We start from the raw sequence: 20187 nt of genomic DNA on the forward strand, positions 1-20187 counted from the left end.
CATCAGGTTATGCAGCACTCCTCCAATAACAGAAGGACACTTCTCTCTAACCAGCTTCCTACACGTTACATTACTTACAGTGGCTGATGCTGGCCGGGAAAAAAAACTTCTATCCCTTTCTTTGGAGGAGGCGGCATGTTGTCGGCATGTATTTTTGTCGGGGCTGGGTGTGAGCGTGCGTGCTTCGGAGGTGGGTCATCAGCCAATTAAACGTGCGTTTGAGGGGGAGAAAAATGAACAAGCGCATCCAGTAAGTGAAAAGAGGTATATGTAAGTTTGAACATAATGAAAATAATTTACTGAATAATGGTATGCTCAATTCTATCCTTACAACATATGGGATGACAATCTAAATGACCTATAAAACTGAACTCATTATATCATGCATATAAGGTTGCTTAAAAGTTGGTGGGGACAATTTGAGCATCCTGAAAAGTTGGTAGTGTTACATCCCTACCGTCCCGATGCAAACCTACGCCCTTGTTTGGAAAGGATTAGGGCATTTATATGGAAAACGCGTCTCTACTTACAGAAACAGTTTTGTAAGTAGAGATACCACTGACAAGTGTAGTATTAAGCAATTACTTTAAATTAATCTTGGAAAAATGGGTCATTTTTGCAAACTTTGTATTGTTATGTAAAAACCATTTTTGGTCATATTGTACGAAAAGAATAATGGAAGCAATGATCAGTCGTTACTAGAAACAAAGTACAGTACGTACTAAGAGAATATTAGGACTATTCAATCGTAAAATGAATTTCAAGAGATTGAAAAAAAAACCCAGGATGAAATAACATGGGAATGTGTTTGGTGTCACTTTTCACCCATGTAGTGCATCAAAGGGTTAAGAAGCCACAAAGTTTGGCCAGGAGTCAAGATGTTATTTTAACATTTGCTGAAAAATGTTCAGCTAAATGTCAAGCTTTTTTTTTTAAATTACTGTACTTTTTTCATCTTAATATCTTTACAATTTTACCACAATAAATTGGCAAATATTTTATCTGACGCCATCACTTTTAAGGCTTTTGCAAACCTATCCACAGCTTTCTGCAGTATTATTTTGGCTTTAATCACTGATAGCAAATGCATTTTGCATAATACTGCAAACACACTTGCAGACTTAAATATCAGTGGTAAATACTGTTTTTATTGAAATGAGATGCATCTCCATTACAAAATCTCTCACAAACATCATCTTACACAAACACTATGCCCTTAGAAATTCTGTATATGTGGTGAAATTTAGGCCCCTCATAGTCTTGCTTAACGCAATGTAGTAGAGTCAACACAGGGCAAATAAAACAGTGAAGGGAAACCATATTTGCAAGAGCTGTTGAAAGCTAGGGTATACTAGTAATGGTCAAGGTTCAAAAAGTGTTCTAAATTTCATGTTTTTAGCCTTGTACTTTGTCTTCCCATTTACCTCTAAATACATTTATGACTAAAACAGTTTTTCAGTCATCTTGTAGTTTGAGGACCATTTTCATTATTAAATAAAAAAAAAAAAAAAAAAAAAAAAAAAACAGTCATTAGCATATTGTTTTTGGCTTGTATTAGTAATAGTCTCACAAAATTCATCTTTTTCAATAGAGAAAAAACTTGACTTCACATCAAGCTTCCTCAAGCTGCAGGCTCACCATAGTCACATGACCAAAAAGCTTGCACGCTCAAAAAACAGGTACTGCACCTGGAAAAAAAATACAACAACCTAATTGCTTCTAAGAGCAAACAAGTTCCTTCAAAAGTCTATACGATTTATTGTGCTATTTCTTAAAGGAGAGTCACTCAAATGGCACATTATTTAAAAAGAGTAAAACAAACCACAAAAGAAAACAATTTTGACTAAATGTTTCGTTTTGAGTGTGAGGCACAGGGCATTTGTTATGTCACACTGACATCGTGGACAAATGACGATCAATAAAAGTGCCGAGGAGATTAGATAAAAATTTGTAAACCCAGTAGTGTAAAACACATTAATTAAGGAAATCCTTCTGGAAAAATCTTTGTCACATTAAGTGAGGTTCCTTCATGCAGCTTTATCATCACTGGGTGGGCAAAGGTCTCAGTCGGACGGGGGAGTTGTGAGGGGGTGTGAGCTTCTCTGAGGATGCCGATGCCGTCAACGAAGACTGCAAGTGGACCGTCTTGTGGAAAAGCTTGTTGCTGATCAACACCACCAGTGAGAAAAGACGCAGCTGAAAATGGCTAAAAATTAGAAAAAAAAATATGACTCAGCAGGGAAAACAACTGCTGTGGTGTCATTTATCACTGTTTAGCTCAGACACCCACATCCATTTTTACCTCCGCCAGTAGGTGAAACCGATGGAAGGCAGAAGTTATGTACAGGGATTCCTCGGGTTACAATGTCCTCGATCTACGCTGTTTCGACTTTATGACGCCCATTCGGCTCACCACCATTAAGTCCTTCGCACAACTGTTTCTGCTTAGCTAGTGTATTGTGCTTGTCTTTTTCGCCCTACTTTTTTGACATCACGGCGTCACACTGCAAAAACACCCGTCCTTAAAACGAGTTAAATTCTCGTTTTCAGAGAGAGATATATATATATATAAATATATATATATATGGAGGAGTTAGGGAGTTGGTTTTGTTGGCGTCGGCTACGGACTACAGTACAGTGGTACCTCTATTCAGGAAATAAACCTGAAAATTTCGTAAGTAGAGACGCGTTTTCCATGTAATTGCCCTGATCCGTTACAAGCACAAACGAAATTCGTTAAATTTTCTATATTTTTAATTTTCTTCGTGAGGAAAAAAACACGAGGAGACTTGTGCTCTTTTTGGGGAAGACTGCTACAACAACAAAAATACCGTCGGCCCATGCACATCATCATACTGCGAAACCCAAATTTAAACGTCATCACAGAATAGGCCAATAAGAGCATAATTGTGTTATTGAAGCATGATGGGAAAGATTATGACAAATAGGGCAGCAGGATTTCATGGTGCAACAGGTAGTCCCCGGGTTACGACGTACCCCACTAACGCAATAACGACTTTACAACTCCGGCTCTTGTCCCCAGTCGTTTTTTAGTCGCGTAACAGTGTCTCGTCGGCCATTTTCCGTTTATTTCGTATATGACGTATAATACATGTTTTTGGATAGTTATTTTGATATTTTAAGGGGTATTTAGGGGTAGTTAAAGGGTTAATTTCGAATTTTGGTTTCCTTGCAAGCCAAGTAACGGAACTGGTTCGTAACTCGGGGTCTACCTGTATAGTATTTTTGCCTCTCATAATCTGAAATTTCTTCCTTAACAAGAGGAAATATTTCCCCATTGAGGCGTGTCGTAACCTGAGAATTACATTTGTAGACGTTTTTAAGTAGGGGTACTGCTTTATTCATATTCCGTGCTTTCAGCTGCAATTAAGCCATTGAAACTCTCCGTCCACCTCAGAAAAAATGGGAAATGGGGCATCTTATTTTTTAATTTTGATGAATTTTACTTTTGGTAGACCAATTATTTTGATGTAAATTTTGACTTTGACAGTGACTTTCACGGAAATCTGGGTTACATTGCCAGCGTAGGAATGAAAACACAGTCATAACTCGAGAACACCCCGTAACTGTTCTTCTATCAGATAAAATCTATAAAACTGACTTACTACAGCTTTGTTGGTGTCTTGGCTTCATTAGCGCTGATGATGAATAGAGGGAAGAGTATAGAGAACAAGCAGCCACTAGGTAGAACAAAACAGAACATAAAGCCTCTTTTTCAATATTTATACATTCCTACATTAGTCTTCCTAGTGTATTCTTATTCATTTGTGTCACTTTTCCTAATTTATCAAGTAATCAGCATGCTTCAAAATACAGTCATGTGAAAAAATTTGGAAACCCAATGGAAGCCTGTGTGTTTTCTAACGTATTTGGTCATATGGATATTTAATATCAATTTTAACAATCTTGAGAGATTCAAATAATAGAACTAAACAATTAAATCAGAAAAAAAAAGTTTTTAAATAACTTTCTGTAAAATGTAATTTTAAATACATGCAATTTCTGTTGAGGAATAAATTAGGACATCCCCAATATTCAATCCCACTTAAAATGGCTAAAACCACACACAGGGGTAACACATCAGGTGCACATGATTAGAACATCATTACCCAGTGTTTGGAAGAAGGCGTGCCCCTGACTGTTGAAGTGAGAGAAAACACCATGGTGAGATCAAAGGAGCTGTCTGAGGCCTTCAGAAAGATGATTGTAGACGCTTATGAGTCTGGTAAGGGATTTCAAAAGAGCTCAAAAGAAAAGAAAATCAGCCTTTCCACTGTCTGGAAAATAGTCTACAACTGGCAACATGTCCAAGTCTGGCCGTCCAAGCAAGTTCACCCCGAGAGCAGACCGCAAGGTGCTAAAAGAAGTCTCCAAAAACCCTAAAATGTCACCACGGGACCAACAGCAGGCTCTTGCTACTCTTGACGTGAAAGTGCATGCCTCTACAATTAGAAACAGACTTCACAAGTTTAACCTTCATGGGAGGTGTGCAAGGAGGAAACCTTTCCTCTGCAAGAAGAACATGAAGGGCAGACTGAAGTTTGCCAGAGTGAATGTAGACAAAAAACAGGACTTCTGGAATAATATTCTTTGGAAAGATAAATCAAAAATTAAATTACTTGGACACCAGAACAGAGGACATGTTTGGCATAAACCCAATACAGCATTCCAGGAAACGAACCTCATACCTACTGTAAAGTATGGAGGTTTCCGGTAGTGTCATGGTTTGGAGATGCTTTGCTACAGCAGGACCTGGCCAGCCACCAACATAGATTTCACCATGAAATTGATCATGTATCAAATGGTGCTTGAGGAACATGTGAGATCATCTGTGAAAAAAACTGAAGCTGAAGCAAAACTGGACCCTGAAACATGACAATGACCCCAAACATACCAGTAAATCCACCAAGGACTGGCTGTAAGGGAAGAAATGGAGAGTCCTGGAATGGCCGAGTCAAAGCCCAGATCTTAATCCCATTGAGATGCTTGGGGGTGACTTGAAACTAAAGATGCACCGATACCGATACTAGTATCGGTAGGGGGCGCCGATCCGGCCCAAAATGGTGGTATCGGTATCAGCGAGTACCAACAAAGACGGCGCCGATACCATTTACCGGTCCATTATTATAACATTTGACCACAGCATTTTTCTCCTCCTGGCGCTCACTACACTGTCTCTCTGTGTTGTGTGATGACACGTGAACACCAAGCAGCTATCGCTATTGGCCTGCTCCAGACCAATGAGAGCGGGCCAATAGCCACTCCTGACCAATCAAAAGGGGGCTTTTTCATATGGACGAAAAACAAACCAGGAAATATGGCGGCGGTCGGGAAATATTTCCAAATAGAAATCCCGTCGATTAAAATCAATGGCTGCATGCAAGATTTGCGGCCTGAAAGTTTGGAGATGTGGAGTTAAATCGGCCAGTTTCAATACCTCGAACTTGATAAAACATTTGAAGACGAAACGTGAACGAACACAACGAGTTTGAGCCTGCAAGAGCAGGACTGCTATCCAGAGGAAGAAGGCCGCTGGACCGGACCAACAATCTCTGGTCAGTTCACTTCGTCTACTTTACTTTTATTGTCTTTTACTGAAAGGAATGCCGCAGTAATTTGGGAAGTGTTTCCAAAGTATTGTTGCCACCTTTCAGAAATAGAAATAAGGGACTCCCACCTCCCGAAAAAAAAGAGAGACGGGATGCTGTGGTCAATTATTATTACTTATAATTGTTAGCGTCCGCAAATGCGGAAACAAGGTTGAACCTCGAAGCAGACAACAAGCGGGGGATACATAAAAGGGTTTAATGATTGCAAACAAAAAATAACACGGGATCGCGGGAAAGTAGAAATAACAAAAGGAGTCCGTGACAGCAGGTCGACGGACAAACTAAGACGATAGGCAGCGGTTACAAACGAGAGCAGCACACTAACAGAAAAACCCAATGCAGGGGCATAACAAGCAAATGTAGCGAGATTACTGTGCCAGATGTCAAATAGCGATCAGCAAGGCAAATATCTCGGCAGCCTTCTCTGAGATCACCCGTACTTAAATGCTGCGTTGATGAGCCTGCATTGGATTCAAGTGCCACGCCCCCACGCCCAGCAACAAAACACAATCTAACCAGCAGCAGAATGTGACAATAATTTCATGAAAGTTGCACTGGTTGGACTTTGAGAGGTTTAAAAAAGTTTATTCAGTTCATTCAGAGTTTTTTATTATTATGTTACTTTCTTACTGTTGTGCTAGTATTATACATGTTTTATTAATTTCACAAATTTAGCACTATTTTGGCCTTTGAGAGCGGAAGGTTTATTCAACTATTGTCTACTAGGGTTTAGTGTACTTTTTCCTATTTTGCAAAGGTAAGCAACAGCCTGACAAAGCCTTGATAGCAATGATTTCACATCCAATTATGTAGCTCTTTGAAAAAAAAAAAAATTAAGAAAATATATATATATATATTAGAGCTGAAACGAATACTCGAGCAACTCGAGTTTAAAAACTGATCCGAGTAATTTTATTCACCTCGAGTAATCGTTTATTTTGACAGCTCTAAGCATCACGTTTTGCTCGGACTACTTTTAATGCGGGACAACGCGCTGATGTCACGTGAGGAGAGGAGGAAGGGGGAAAAAAAAAAAAAAAAACTTACTGCAGCCGACAACCGCTACAAACGACGCCGACGTTGCTAAATACTAGCCCGCACATGCTACGTTAGTTGTAGCTAGCGTCTGATGAGTCTCATAGAGATCACATGTATGTTGAACTAGATGCTTATTGACAGACTAGGCCGCGTCTGGGCAGCGTTAGCAAACAGCCGCCATCTTAAAGCAGTAGAGCGCTAAGCGCTAATAAAGAGCGCTAAGCGCTAATATATAAGATTAACGTTACTGTCACTACTAGCTCATCTTACGTTAGCCCTGCGGAGGGCTAGGTTTCAATTAATTAAGACCACTTTCGATGCGTGGCTAACGTGTCTTACATACAGGTTTTAACATAACATAGCGTTGTGGAGTGATGAGGGTGTCAAATAAAAACTCAGTAATGCTAACTATCAATTTTAGCTCAGTAGTCATTGCTGGATAAAACACCAAATAGCACTAGTCTCTAATGTGCTCCAATACAGCCTGTATCATACATTTATTTTGAACAGTGCAAAAACTAAAAATCCTATCAGGACTTACAGTTTAGACTAACTTAAAACTTAACTAGAACTTAAAAATGGGTTGACACAAATAGAAATTCAATTGAAAAACGTGGGGAAAAAATCCTAACTTTTAAGTGATGTGTGATATCAAGCGTAAAGGCATTTTTAGGTGTGTGTATATATATATATATATATATATATACATATATATATATATTAAATAAGATCTAAAGGTTTTTTGAGTGAAAGCAGTGAATTAGTCTTTTTTTTTTATTCTAGCTAATGCAATTGGTGGCTGTTTTCAACAATATACATCAAAAATAAAGACATTGATTGACTGAAAATGATAAAATGTCTTGTTTTCTCATGTATATCTATAATTGCTCTTCACCTAAAAATATATTTGTTTTATCCGATTACTCGATTAAGAATTATAGAATTAATTATATAATTATAGAATTTTCAGTCGATTACTCGATTACTAAAATATTCGATAGCTGCAGCCCTAATATATATATATATATATATATATATATATATATATATATATATATATATATATATATATATATATATATATAAAATCGGGGTGATATCGATATGGTATCGGTATCGGCCAATACTGCACAGCCAGGTATCGGTATCGGGGCCAAAAAATGGTATCGGTGCAACACTACTTGACACGGGTTGTAGAGGCAAGAAACCCCTAAAAAAATCTCACAGCTGAAAGTATTCTGCGTTGAGGCGTGGGGCAATGTTTCTTCAGACCGATGTCAAAGACTGGTAGATGGCTACAAAAAGCGTCTCACTGAAGTTATTTCAGCCAAAGGGGTAAGACTAGCTATTAGGTGGTCGAGTGTCCTAACTTTTTCCTCAGTTACAATATGCAATTTTGTTGATATATTAGGTTTAATGAGTAAAACAATGTTATCTTTTGTTGTTTACCTGCAATTAAATCACTTTTTCAGAGAAAAAGAAAAATAAGATCAGACATTGTTATGTGAACATTACTTAATAAAGAATTGAATATTTAATGGAGTGTCCTAATTTTTTCACATGACCGTATGACAAAATTTCATGGCTATTTATACGCCCTAAGCGTCAGGGGAAAAAATCATGTTAGTACACCTAATCATCTTTATGCATTTACAGAAAAAAACTACGATGATACAAGGGATGGAACATCATTCAAACATGGAGGCTTTACCTGATGATGTACGATGAAGGCAAGGCAGTCAGCAGAGCCATGGGCAAGCCAAAGCCAAAGTAATAGGGCCAATTCCTCTCAATATTGGACAGCCGTTGGTGCATCTCGATGCCTTACAAATCATTTAGTTTCAGTTTGACACAACAAAACCATTATGTTTATGTCAAAGGTTTTTGGGATATCTCACCATGGTTGAACCAGCGGTACTCAAAACAATACAGGGAATAGAGAAGAGACATGTGGAGAAGGCTGACCATCTGTCCAATGGCATCGATGGGAAATAGGCTAACAATCATACCCTAGAGGACACACACAAAAACTGTGAGGGACTGACATAATTCATTTTATGTGTGTTGAAATAATTGCTTTACTAATCTTGGCAGATTTCTGTTTAGAAAACAAAAAACAAATCCCATTGTCATGGTGCAAACCTGGATGAGGAACAGCGCTTGGAGGAGCAGGTTAAAGAGCATATCGGCAATGATCTTGCTCACGCTAGGAAATGGCTGCGCTTTACAGCCAGATACTTCGAATGCCAAGTCTGCTATATCCTGCAACAAGTACACAACTATTAACATGCATCAGTGAAGCCAAAAATTCTTTCTGACTTTATGTGAAAAAGTATTTCCTCCTTGTTAAACCATGAGTTAGATGTTTTTAACTAAAGTTTTGGAAAAATTCATTTCAAGCATGCAACTGATTAAACCCAGGTTTGATTATTGCACCTGCACTTGTTTGACAAGTACTACGATCCAACATATCAAAAACTAATGCATGACGATATGACCCAAAAAAAGAATCAAGAACAAACCTGGAACAAAGTGATTTCAATCTGTTACTGTGGAAAGTATTAAAAACGCTTTTTCCAATGCGTTGGTAGTCCTTCAAACCATTTTATCTTCAAATTCCAAAAACTGTGAACAGCAGTTTATCTTGGCATGAGTGGTCAGACCAGTGCTGTTTTCGTCAACGATGACCATAATTAAAATATTTTGTCAATGAACACTTAAAACTAAAACATAACAAAATGAATGCCAGTTTTCGCCTGACGAGGCGAGAACGCGATGAAAATGCGCAATTGTTTCCGTCACATGTTCACAATGTGTGACATTTTATATGTAGTTAGCCTGCATCGTAGCAGTGTCTGTTTGTGTCACCCATGTGACGTGCTGCACCCCCTCCCCAACTCACCAGTGTCAAGTCTCCGTGCAATGCCACATACAGTAAGTTTTCTTATCTTGGCCAGAGAGAACATACATTGTTGCTTTAGCCTTTAAGGTCTGTGCTAAGTGATCATCACAAACTAAATGTAACTCGTAGCTTTAGCATAGAATTCGCATTAGCATTAGGCTAATGCTAATGGCGAGTGTCCTCTTAAACTCTCAGACAGTTTTTTTTTCTTTTTTTTTTTTTTTTTTTTTACATACAGTTCGTGGCGTCCAGGTGGGTATAAATAATTAAATACTGTTTTCCTGCCTAGTCTGTATTATCACCAAGTTGGTGTTGTCGTTGTAGCCGCCACAATATGTGCTTGTCTGTCAATGTTCATTCAAAATAGTTGAAAACTTAATTTTTTTATTGAGTACATTTTTTAATTTTCCAGACAAAAATCAATTTTGAGATGACTAAAATATGACTAAGACTACTAAGTATTATCGTCCAAAAGACTACGATGAAAATGAATCGCCAAAAACAACACTACAGTTAACCAAAAATTAATCCAAGAGTGCAATGGCGACACAGGAGGTTCTATAAAAAACAAGAGTACACCATCTAAAGAACTGCTGGTGTTAATGGCCCCGGTCAAGGTCAGTGTTCATGACACAACTATGGAAAAAAAAGCCAAGCGAAAATTGTATCGATAGGGCAGTTTTAAAAAGTTCACTGCTGGGAGGAAAAAAAAAAACAAAAAAAAAAACACAAAGGCTCAGCTGACATTTGCTGTGACACATTTTGATGATTCGTACGACTTTTGAAGAAACACTATTCTGTGGACTGTCGAGAAAAAAAAATTCAACTTTTTTACAGTAGATAGATTTCATAATCGGTTAGAATTATTATGAATGAAAATAGCAAACGGCACTCTCCATCTTTAAACCGATACCCGCAAAATGTTGATTCCCCATTAGGACATTTACAAAAACGATTAGGAAATGAGCGATGTGTTTGAGATCTTTTCTGACAACCTAGTGGAGTACCTTTTACGAAATGTGATTTTGAAAAATACACAATGATTACACCATGTAACGAATGTTTTGTTCCCAGGTTTTAAGTGGTATTTCGTAGTTTGTTTCGTTGCATTGACATATAAAAACACTTTTGTCTCCCAAAAAGTTTGGGTTTGTGATCACAACTTCGAAATTTTACTTTTCTTTACTGTTGTATTTTCTAAAGCTTAGGTCTGAAATTTTCATCGTAGGTGGATGTCTACTGTGAGCAGTGTTGTTAATCTTACTTAAAAAAAAGTAGGGCTGTCAAACGATTAAGATTTTTAATCGAGTTAATCACAGCTTAAAAATTAATTAATCGTAATTAATTGCAATTCCCACCATCTCTAAAATATGCCATATTTTTCTGTAAATTATTGTTGGAATGGAAAGATAAAACACAAGACGGATTATATACATTCAACATACTGTACATTAGTACTATATTTGTTTATTATAACAATAAATTCACAAGATGGCATTAACATTATTAACATTCTTTCTGTTAAAGGGATACACGGATAGAAAGACTTGTAGTTCTTAAAAGATAAATTTGAGTACAAGTTATAGTAATTTTATATTAAAACCCCTATTAATGTTTTCGTTTTAATAAAATTAGTCAAATTTTCAATCAAAAAATCCCTGCCCTTCTTCCACAGTCTTTGACTACGTGAGGTAGTGATTGAAATAGACCACAAGGTGTCAAAGGCGAGTTTTAAATTACTTAGAAATCAAGCCAATGATTGTGTTTTGTCCCTCGACTGACACCGTAGTTCCCTGTTTCCATTGTACTTCATGGTCATTTGAGTGCTGGCTTCACAACGTACGAGACCTCTGATAGTTTGTATATTGTGACTAAATATTGCCATCCAGTGTATTTGTTAAGTAAAAACGAAATGTTTAAATAGAGTTTGACCAAAGTCTGAGTAAGTCTTATGTGTATTTTCCACAACTATTTTGATTGGGAATGAACATTTTTTTTGAGAGGGATAGGAATATTATTTTTGTTGTGCTTTCACAAAATCAGGGGTAGCCAACTCCGGTCCTCGAAGGTCCCTATCCAGCTTGTTTTCCATGTCTCGCTCCTCCAACACACCTGACTCAAATAATCAGGATTGTTATCAGGCTCCTGCAGAGCTTACTGATGAGCTGATCATTTGAAATAGTTTTTTTTTTTTTTTTTAAATTCAAGAAATGTGGTTTTCAAAAATGTTTACTCAAACAGTTTTCCCGCTAATGTCTGAAAAGCTCTTCCTACGCATTTTCTATGCCAGATCACACTTTTGCTCTCTACCACAAAATATTTAAGGCCAATATATGGCAAAGCTCAAGGATTCTTGGGAGAACTTGAGAAAAAAAAAAAACACTTCTGAATCAGTTGAGGTGTTGCGTTACATGTTATATGATGCGAATAAGAAAAATAATGAGCGCATTAGACCGTTTATATGCATGCATTATGATCACATCAGGGGACCAACCTGAAACCAGATGGCATTGACAATCTTGCTGAGGACAAACAATGGGAGAACCCAGAGAGCACTGAAGACAGATGTCAGAATAAACTCTAACCATGACCAGACACTGCCATGAAGGGAGGGGTCACCTAAAGCAAGTAAAATTTGTTGTCTGAGAAGTGTACTCCACAACTTAATAATCCATCAATAAGTCCCTTCCATTTCACAAAAGGATGCATACCGATAATTTTTGCTGAGAGGGTCTGGAGCAGTGGAATAAATACCCGGTAGAAGAGAAACAGACTGAGCTGAAAAGAAGAGATCATTCAAATTGTAACATTTTGAGAGATTCTCAAGCATGATCATTGCAGACATGCTTGTATTAGAAAAGGGCAAACGCAGATAGTACTTCTTACCCAGAAGACTCCTCCATTCCAGGCACAGCATTGAAAAATCCTGCTGGCTACTTTGGGGTCACTAAAAAAATACATGAATAAAATAAATGAAATATGTGCTAAAATGTCCTCAACTGACTCCTTACCAAGACAATACAGGTAGACATGCTACTAAACAGTGATTTTGCCCCCGTACCACAACAGATTGGTTTGGAGTCTAGACAGACATCCTTGGGCTGCGTTTAGACTGCGTTCACCCTCAGATCTGATTTTTAGGGCTGGCTGTTCACATTGTTATTCTGCAAGTGTCCAATCGGAATTGGGTCTGTTCGGACTGGGCCGCATTATTAACCAATCTGACGGGTTGCTGTGGCAACGAATGCATCATCCAGTGCGTGTAGTGTTTGACGTCATATAATTGCGACAGCTGCAACATGCGAGAAAATGTCTACAACTTAGGGAACCAAAGTTATTTTCCCATTATATTAGCCAGTATATGGCAGTATAGACCCTACTCACCTACGTCACAAAATGGGCGTGTCGCTGTTTCCGGCCGCCATATTGTACCTCTTTTTCAGACCTATTCTCATTGTTTTCAATTAGTCGAGCAAGTTATAGAGCAATTCATGGAAGCCCCGGTGTTATCTGACGCTGTAAACTCATTGGATCCGTTGCATAAAAGGCGTTACGTGGAAAAGCTTCAGTTTATCCATTCGCCAGATCCGTATTTGATGCCTAAATCGATGTTTTTCGACCCGCTGGCTTCGCCTGACATCTGATATCCTAATATTTACAACTATCTTGTCCACACAAAATCAGCCTATTCTCACGAAAGTTTGAAAAACTTTAAGAGCTTGGAGGCTTATAAATGCTACGTTGCTGGTTGGGTGAAACAGGTCCTCGTACACGAAAATTCGGCAGGAATCTTGTGCTCGGAAGGTGAGTTACGAAATTTTCAATTCAAAATCTTTTGTTCTTGCTAACATCCACTGTCAAGTCTAATGTATTTCATATCATTTGTCAATGGAGCTAGGGCTTTTAATGTTTATATGGTTTAGCGATAGCACTCTCACTGTATACATATATAATACGTAATAAATATGAAGTGCGATAGCACTACTCCAGATTGTCCCTAGTTGAATTTATTTTTTGGCTTTTGACCTCAATAGTGAAATTGTAAATTAATTGTATGACAACTGTCTGATTATCCCCTTATAATTATATATTTTCAGGTAGTTCATTCACAACGTCTGAGTGTATGTTGTCGGCGATTAGCCTAGCAATGATCTTAATTGTGGTTCTCAGCCCAAAACCCTCTAAATATATATTAAATGCATCTTACCAGATATAAAATGACTACTACGTAATCTGTGGTAGTCGTTTGGAGCCCAGTTTTCTCGTCGAATTGCAGCAGTCAATCTCGGTCTCCTCTTCGGGTCTCTCGGAATACGGTAAAAATTCAAGTCTCTCCGTCTATCTTCTCTGTTTTTGCAACCAACCGCCACACACGACTTCACCATTTTGATTATTAATGTTAACGAGCAGAAAAACACGCCATAATAGGAGGAATTTACGAAGCGCTAATGCATTAACATGACTAGTATCTGGACAACATGGCGCGGGGGCGTGGCTGTGACGTCACGTGAGTAGGGTCTATACCTAGCTAAAAAACATTGACATTATTTCCTTGCATTGCCATTATTTATATGTCATAACGTGCACTTTGCAGGACAAGATAAGTCATTTTGGATCAAAAAAAAGAAGAACAAAAATGGCATTTGGTTTCCCATTTGATATTCTGCACTTAGCTAACTTTCAAATGATTCATTACTATGGGAGGTGGCGATCCCCATTAACCGCGAAAAACGAGGGATCACCGTACCTTATTTTACAATTTAAGGACCATATTACACAATTTATCTGTGAATGATCAAAATAGTATTCATTTCAAAATGTCGTTTTTATTTATTCAATTTTGACCCTTTTGGGGTTCCATAGATTGCAAAGGGATGTCCCGATACGATCACGTGATCGGAAATCAGGCCGACAGCGCCATTTTTCAGAGGATCGGAATCAGGGGAAAAGGATCGGGTTTTTAATTTTGAAAATATATTTAAAATAAAATTTTTATATTTTTCTGCTTCATGCTCGTACAACATCTCACTCGCCCTCCTGCTGCTTCTCTTGGTCAGCAGTTCCCTGGAGTTTGCTACATAAAGTTAACGAAGATTGACAGGTTTGTAGCTTCGATCTTGAAATAAATCAACGTGAAATGGTTCATTTGAATTTTATGCATTTATTCAGATTTTCAAATTATACAATCTGCTTGGGCGAATTTATCGTTATCAAGGTAAATCTGCTCAATTTACATTGATAAGTACTTAAGGCCACATCGCCCAGCCCTAATTCAGAGTGAGACGCATGTTGTTCATATTTGTTTTGTTGTCCGGATTTCTGTGCTTTGTGACTGTTCAGTCTAAAAAAAGAGCCTTAACAAGCCTTTAGATCAAGGGAACTGTTTGACATACTTATCTGGTTTCCGCTCCTCACTTTGGGCCCGTCTCAGTGCCAAAGCCCCGCTGGCCCTTCTCCGGCGCTGCTCCTCCCTTTTCTGCTGGATGCGGGCATCCAGCTTGGAGATGGTTCCAATCCCCAATATGGAGTCCTTGATCCCCTGCAAGGTCCCAAAGTAATAAGAGAATATGTGTTTTTAAATCTATTTAAAATAAAGATTCTATCTAAATAAAGATTTAATAACATAACCACGTTTTTGTGGGGACTACACACAATGTGGCTATGAAATATTTTACAGGTACACGATAATTATTGGTCCGATAATTATTGGTCCGATAATAGGAATTATGACATCATACCAATAAATCCAATAACATTATTAATAGGACCGATAATATACGTATAATATTTTTGGCACGGTGTTGGCGGATTGGAATGTGTATGTTTGTTTCCAATCCTGTTTTGCCAGTACAACGTATCAGTGACCGTTTGTGGTTCACGAAGAGGGAGTTTTACAACAAATCGAGCGCTCCCTTTCTGTGACGTAACGCTTAAGTGACAGCAGTGTGCAGCATGGCTGGCAAGTAAACAACAAGCATGGCGTCGGTTGTGTGGGATTTTTTTTTTTATTGTCGGTGGAGAACGCTTCACTTGCAATTTGTAACACATGCAAAGCCTACGTTCCACGTGTAGGGGAAAAGTTGTCGAGCAACAACACATCTTAATAAGCCACTTAAAAGATCACAATCGCTTCGATGGTGTTTTAAAAGAGTACGGGGACGCGCGAGCTGCAAAAGAAGCTGCTCATCCCAGGTTCATCATTCCAAGCCACCGCCACTTTTCAGATGAATGTTTACCGGCAAATTATAATGAGATAGCCACACTCGTCCAACTCGGCAAACATGCACGGCACGTAAGTTTCACCACGGACATATGGACGTGTAATGTCAGCTTACCTGGTCTGACGGCGCAGTGGCTGGATAAGGATTTCGTACTGTACGAAGAAGAAATCTCATGCTTCATTGAAAATGGGTTCATTCACTACGGTTTTTATGTGGGTTATTATAAGGCAAGCCATTAATGCTTTTTGTTCTACCATATTTGATAACGAGGAATGCGCGTTCACTAAATTTATAACTTGTTTCAGTGTCGTAGTTATTTACTTTTGGATACTGTGAAGAGTCTTAATGCACTTTTTGTTTCAGTTAAATTTATCAACATTTACCTGTAAGTATTTCTTTACTTGAATCCTAGCCTTGGCTTATGCAAGGTTTTGTTACTGTTCTAAAGGCCTTATTTTTCTATCATTGAGTGATGAACCTTACTATGGCAATTAGCAAATGTTTGCATTTTAAAGTGTTATTTTTACAAGTTATTGAGAGGCCTTTTGATTATTGATAGGCTCGCTGTCCCATAATTGCCAGGTTAAGTTGTTTAATGGATCAAGACCATAAGTCTCATCTCCTCGAGCACCAAATGTTTTTATCTAATGACAAAGCACAATACCTGTTGGGTTTATGTTTTAGTTCAGTGCTCATTGTTCAGGGAACACCTCTTCAATGATATTGACTAATTGATTGTGATTGACTCAAATTATATTGAAAAAATAAATATTGGCACTTTTTTTGAAGTCGCGACTGTTCTTGTCTTTGTTTTGTTCATTATAATAATGTTCATGTCATCATGAAAAATCTGGTTAGGTCAAAGGCACATCTATGTTGAATCCACCACTAGTTTTTAACCTCCAGGGGTTCAAAAAGAATTTACATTTAAAAAATTATATATTTATTATCGGTTATCGATATCGGCTTTGAGGAGCAGGAAGTTATCGATATCGGTTTCAAAAAATGGATATTGTGCACCCTTAAAATATTTACACTCTTTAGCCACATTCGTTAAGAGGTTTCATGATCCAGTGCCAACCATGTCCGATCAAAGCAATGTTCATGTGGCATTTTATTCTAATTTCTTCACAATACAACAAAATAAATCTCATACTGCGTCGTAAGGCTGGGCGATATGGCCTTAAACATGTATCACGATAAATTGAGCAGATTTATCTCGATAACGATAAATGACGATAAATTCGCCCAAGCGTACTGTTATATAATTTGAAAATCTGAATCAATGCATGAAATACAGATTAACTGTTTCTTGTTGATTTATTTACCAGCATTCAATTTCATATACCGTATTTAACAATTGTACATGCAGTCTAAACATTAAGTTTATAAAAATGTATCGTAAGCAATAAGAATTCAAGTATGAACATTTATAACAGCGTGTATGACTTGAACAATGTACATGATCAAAATCAATATGCCTGTGCAAACATGTCATTGTAACACAAATGACTTGCAGCTTGAACAGTACACTTCAAAAAGACAACTTATTGTTAATGGCTGCTGTGACATAATTATTAAATACAAGTGTTTACTTTATGTGCATTTTTTAATAAATGCACGCACAAATGAACCCCCAAACAAACAGAGAGACACACACACATTAAAGCTATATTGATCTTTTTCAAATGAAACGCTTAAGATTTTATGATAGCAATAATGACACAGAAATAAGCACATACAGAAAAATAGCTGGGGCCATTTCTCGGTCATTATAAGTTTCGCCGTTGGATTGTACTTTATGCTGAATGCTTTACCATCACAAAAGCTATCAGAGGAATCACACACAGACAGATACAAAATAACGCCACATAGTAGTTGCTAGATGCTGTCCGTGCCCAATCCACTCATTAAGTTCAGGCGTTTCGACAAGGTTAGAGCCGCTATCCGACTCCATCACGTTCATTTGTAGTGTTAGCCGCTAGCTAGCGTTAGCCTGGCTACAAGTAGAAAGCCACGAAAGCACCATCTCTGGAAATCGTGAGAACAAGGGAGGACAGCGGGTGAAAGTCCGTCTGGATGCCACCAAGAGTCTACTAAATGTCGGGTGAAAGTTTGGTGAACCTACCTTAAGCCACACTCCATCACGTTTTGCTTGTAGCGTTAGCTGCTAGCGTTAGCTTACCAGGCCTTTGTTTGATTGGCTTCTTGATGATCACGTGACTCTCTACGTAAGCCCATTGACTGCTTTCTTAAAGGGGAATGAACATAGACGAACAACAGAATCAAAGCGGGATGAAAAGACTATATTTTCTTGTTTTATTAATTTACCGAATTTACCGACATGGTCAAAATTACGTCGGTCATCGTTAAGAATTTCGGTGACGGTAAATTTTCGGTTTACCGCCCTGCTCTACTGCGTCGCCGGCTTTATACCACACACCCACAGAGGGATCCCCAGTCAAATTAACCCTCTTTTTCAGTTATTATTATTTATTATTATATAATATATTATTATTTTATTTACTTTTGTTCCGTGAAGAATCCAAAAAGGGTTATTTGATTGTGGCTATCTGAAAAACAATTTTTACATTCAGGCACTCCAGCAATCGTCACACTTTTTCTGTTACAAACTGACCCCGGCCCCTCATCAGCGAAGGAAAACATTTTTGTGGCCCCCCACAGGAAAAAGTTTGGGGACCCCTGTTTTAGATGAATGTAATTCATACTAGGAGTTGTACCTTTAAATATCAAGATATGAATATTTCGTTTAGCTTTTGCTGCTCGTTTTGTGAAATATCGACAGGGCTGTTCTTCTCATTAATATTCCGCTCAGGTTCAAATTGGAAGGGCAGAACCGACAACATGTTTATGTAGTTAAAGAGTAACACTGTGGAAGTTCGGCAGCGTGTCCATGTGAAGTCACCGCCCTGCGACGTCAACAACAATGGCTACCTACTACCGTAGTTAAAATGAATTTACAATTTTTATTAAAATGAAAACATTAAGAGGGGTTTTATAATCAAATTATTTTAACTTGTACTCACATTTATCTTTTAAGAATTACTTGTCTTTCTATCTGTGGATCGCTTTAAAATATTCACATCTGGCATCAAAGAGTGGTCATGAGACATGTAGAATAAACTTTATGTAGCTGTACTGTACATACTAGAAGAAGCAAAATCATAGTAGTGCTCCAATAACATGGGACGTAGGCAAAGTGGACTGCATGCATCATGTTTGTTGTTGATGTATTGAATTTGGGGTCTTTCGGCCTTGGAATTTTTTTCCCCAATAAGAAAAATAGCTTTACGTATTGGTAAATTTACTTTCAGCATCTTTCAACCTAACCTTTTTGCCATTTATTGTGGGTTCATGTGTGTTGCTACTGACCGTCGCAACATTGCGGAGAAAGGCTCTGACACTGTCTGTCATCTCTGTACCAGCTGCAGAGCCATCAACTGCAAATGGACGGGGGGAAATCGACTTGGTGGACAGCTCTCATGGCAGGAAGATGATTTCCCAGTAACCTGCCACATTACCCAAACAGAGCAAAACAGGAGAGGGATGTTATCTCTTTCGGTTCTAAAAAGACAACAGAGCATGAAAAGTAATACACATAGATTATAATCAAGGAGTATGAAGCAAATATGAGAATGTCTTTATCTTGTTATGAATCATCATGTACGTGAAAGAACAAAGTCACTTTCAAACATGTAAACATAACAAATCAAAAGTGTAAAAACTGACTAAGAAAAATAACAATCACAATAATCGAATTTGCGTTTGTTTCACTAAATGTGATGTGGACGATTTATAACAGACATTTACGGCCTCATATTATTCGAGGGGGAAAAAAACATTTTTAAGTTGACGTGGGTTCAGTTGGGCAACGTAAAGCGTCAATTTCTTTATAGCATGCACAAGAAGAGCCACGACGTCAAAAACCGTCATATTTGTCTTTAAAAACCGGCTTGAATTTTATACTCTCACTATGTGTCGGCACCGTGCTAGCTTGTTTATGTTGCTAGCTAACAAGTAATGTTCAACACCTCGTGTAACTCTGGCGATAAATGCCAACATGGTACAATATTTTAACACGCGAGGAAAGAGCTCAATCGTTAGCAATGTGCTTGTTACCTCATGCGTCAGGCAATTGAATAAATAGACGTTTATGGTATCTGGATTCTCTATCTCCTGAATATGGATGCAGCAACAACAACAACAGAAGACACTACTAGGGCCGAGTGAAAACACATTGCGCAAGCTCCAACCCTAAGGAATCATGGGACATGTAGTCCTCTTTATTGTTTCTACTCGCTGGTAATAAATAAGCATCTTATAGTAGGGGAAATGAATGAGAGTGCGAGCACAAACAGAAAAAAAGACAATAGTT

The 20187-nt window shown here is 38.0% G+C and overlaps 1 protein-coding gene across 1 annotated transcript; it reads right to left on the reverse strand.

Moving 5' to 3' along the window:
- Nucleotides 1-1128: 1128 nt before the first annotated feature.
- ei24 (EI24 autophagy associated transmembrane protein) lies at nucleotides 1129-20060 on the reverse strand. Its single transcript, XM_057821580.1, has 11 exons — nucleotides 19932-20060; nucleotides 19185-19321; nucleotides 14964-15109; nucleotides 12457-12517; nucleotides 12282-12348; nucleotides 12065-12189; nucleotides 8811-8930; nucleotides 8567-8678; nucleotides 8380-8491; nucleotides 3627-3701; nucleotides 1129-2206 (listed from the first exon to the last, which is right to left on the reverse strand). Exons 2-11 carry the CDS (start codon nucleotides 19224-19226, stop codon nucleotides 2044-2046), a joined length of 1023 nt encoding a protein of 340 aa, XP_057677563.1. The 5' UTR covers nucleotides 19227-19321; nucleotides 19932-20060; the 3' UTR covers nucleotides 1129-2043.
- Nucleotides 20061-20187: the final 127 nt, after the last annotated feature.

The sequence above is a fragment of the Corythoichthys intestinalis genome, chromosome 18, assembly GCF_030265065.1.
Source record: "Corythoichthys intestinalis isolate RoL2023-P3 chromosome 18, ASM3026506v1, whole genome shotgun sequence".
In the NCBI taxonomy this organism is placed as follows: domain Eukaryota; kingdom Metazoa; phylum Chordata; class Actinopteri; order Syngnathiformes; family Syngnathidae; genus Corythoichthys; species Corythoichthys intestinalis.